At 40.7% G+C, this 1,673-nt stretch overlaps 1 protein-coding gene across 1 annotated transcript in view; it reads right to left on the bottom strand.

Moving 5' to 3' along the window:
• The window catches only part of CSUI_001066 (uncharacterized protein), a 6,118-nt gene extending 4,474 nt beyond the window's left edge, over nt 1-1,644 (bottom strand). Inside the window, exons 1-2 of the mRNA XM_068061272.1 lie at nt 1,338-1,644; nt 682-855 (exon numbers count right to left, since the gene is read on the bottom strand). Of these exons, the coding sequence (XP_067926750.1) occupies nt 682-855; nt 1,338-1,564 (401 nt within the window). The 5' untranslated portion in view covers nt 1,565-1,644. The remainder of the gene's footprint in view (nt 1-681; nt 856-1,337) is intronic.
• Between the last annotated feature and the right edge of the window lie 29 nt (nt 1,645-1,673).

Below are 1,673 nucleotides of genomic sequence, written 5' to 3'. Positions count from 1 at the left end.
TATGCATACACACATATATGTATATATATATATATATATATGGAGAAGATAGGTGGTTGATTGTTGCGTGCTGAAGAGGATGAGGTGTTGAGACGCTCTTTCTAAAAGAGAAGTTACGAGCCTAAGAAATCCAGGAGACAGGCAAGATCGTTCGGGATTCTCTTTTTCAGTCTCTCGCAGATTCAAGCACGCCTGTCTACTGCGGGGCTGTATATACACCGTACATACACCATCTAGACACAAGGAGAGGAAAAAAAACTTATCAAGTAAACCTCTATAAACATATACAGGATTGCTCCCATGGGAGATAGAGACATATGTGTAGGGTGGCTCGCACGAAGAGCAGGCTTCATAGCTATCTCTTTTTTCTCACTACATATAGAAATGTATGTGGAAAGCAGGAACGGGAGATTTAATATGTATGATGGATACATGATAGATGGGTCTCCCTTGACGATAGATAGAGAGATTAAAGATAGTTAGATAGGACGTACATACATGCCCCAGTCTATATAAGTCCCATCTAGAGACACATACGGATACGTGCACTTTCTTTCTTGCTATGAATGATCTCCATGGAGACCTTCCCACATAGAGCCAAGAGAGCAGAGAGATTCTTTTTTCTTCTCTGCTTCTTCAACCCTCCTTTCTCTTCGTTGGATTTCTAGGTGTTTGAATTACCTTCGAAAGAAGCGTCTGCTTCTTTCTTCATCTCCTTGGGCGACAGAAGAGCGGAGAAGATTCTTGAAGATTCCTTTTCGATCTCCTAGACCCATCATAATGTCTTTCATCTCTCTCGGCACGTCGTCTGTCTGACTGCTCATGTAGGTCGGATCCGATTCGCTTGGAAGCTCGCTGAAAATGACAAAAGAAAGGAATTAGACACATATATATCTACATACATATACAGATATATATATATGGAGAGAGAGAGACATATTTATCTGCATGTATTCATGAGGATTCTCTTAGGTGTCTTGTGGCTGGGGGGAGAGTATAGATTTCTACAGAGAGCCATTCGTAGATTCTTACATCTCTATCCAGATATCCATAGTAGATGAATGCATGTATAAAGAATACATACGTAGATATATAGACATTCATCTTCATACACCCCCCCCCACACACACATAGATCTATACTCATATTCACATGCAAAGAGGTAGATACACATACACACTCATATGCACACATAGTAGATGCCTACGTACATCTACATATACATATGCATTCATGCATCCAAACCTATCCATACATATATATAGATATATATCCATTCATATATATATCTCTATAAATGCATGCATGTGTCTATTGATGGATGTGCATGCATGTACCTTGCCCAGTCGTTTTCATTGAGAGAATCCGCCAGACTTTTTTCCTTGAAGAGAGAGCGGAGAGGCTTGATCCATCGACTTGACTTTTCTGTTGCATGCAGATGATGCTGTTCAAATCGATGCGTGATAGCTAGGAAGTCTTTGTTAGCTCGCTTGGCATAGAGCTTTAGCCACTTTTCTTCAAAGATTGCTCTTTTCTTCTCATCTGGAATTTCGTCAAGCTTCATATCATAGGCCTGCTGAACCTCCCAGCCAGGCGCATGCGGAGACACCCCAAGCTCTCGATAAAAATCCAAATCTTCCGACGCTTCAAGAAAAGAACAAAGAAAGAAAGAA

Source organism: Cystoisospora suis, assembly GCF_002600585.1.
Source record: "Cystoisospora suis strain Wien I chromosome Unknown contig_425, whole genome shotgun sequence".
Taxonomy (NCBI): Eukaryota; Apicomplexa; class Conoidasida; order Eucoccidiorida; family Sarcocystidae; genus Cystoisospora; species Cystoisospora suis.
The sequence above is the reverse complement of the archived record's forward strand: the minus strand, read 5'-3'. Positions and strand labels throughout refer to the sequence as shown.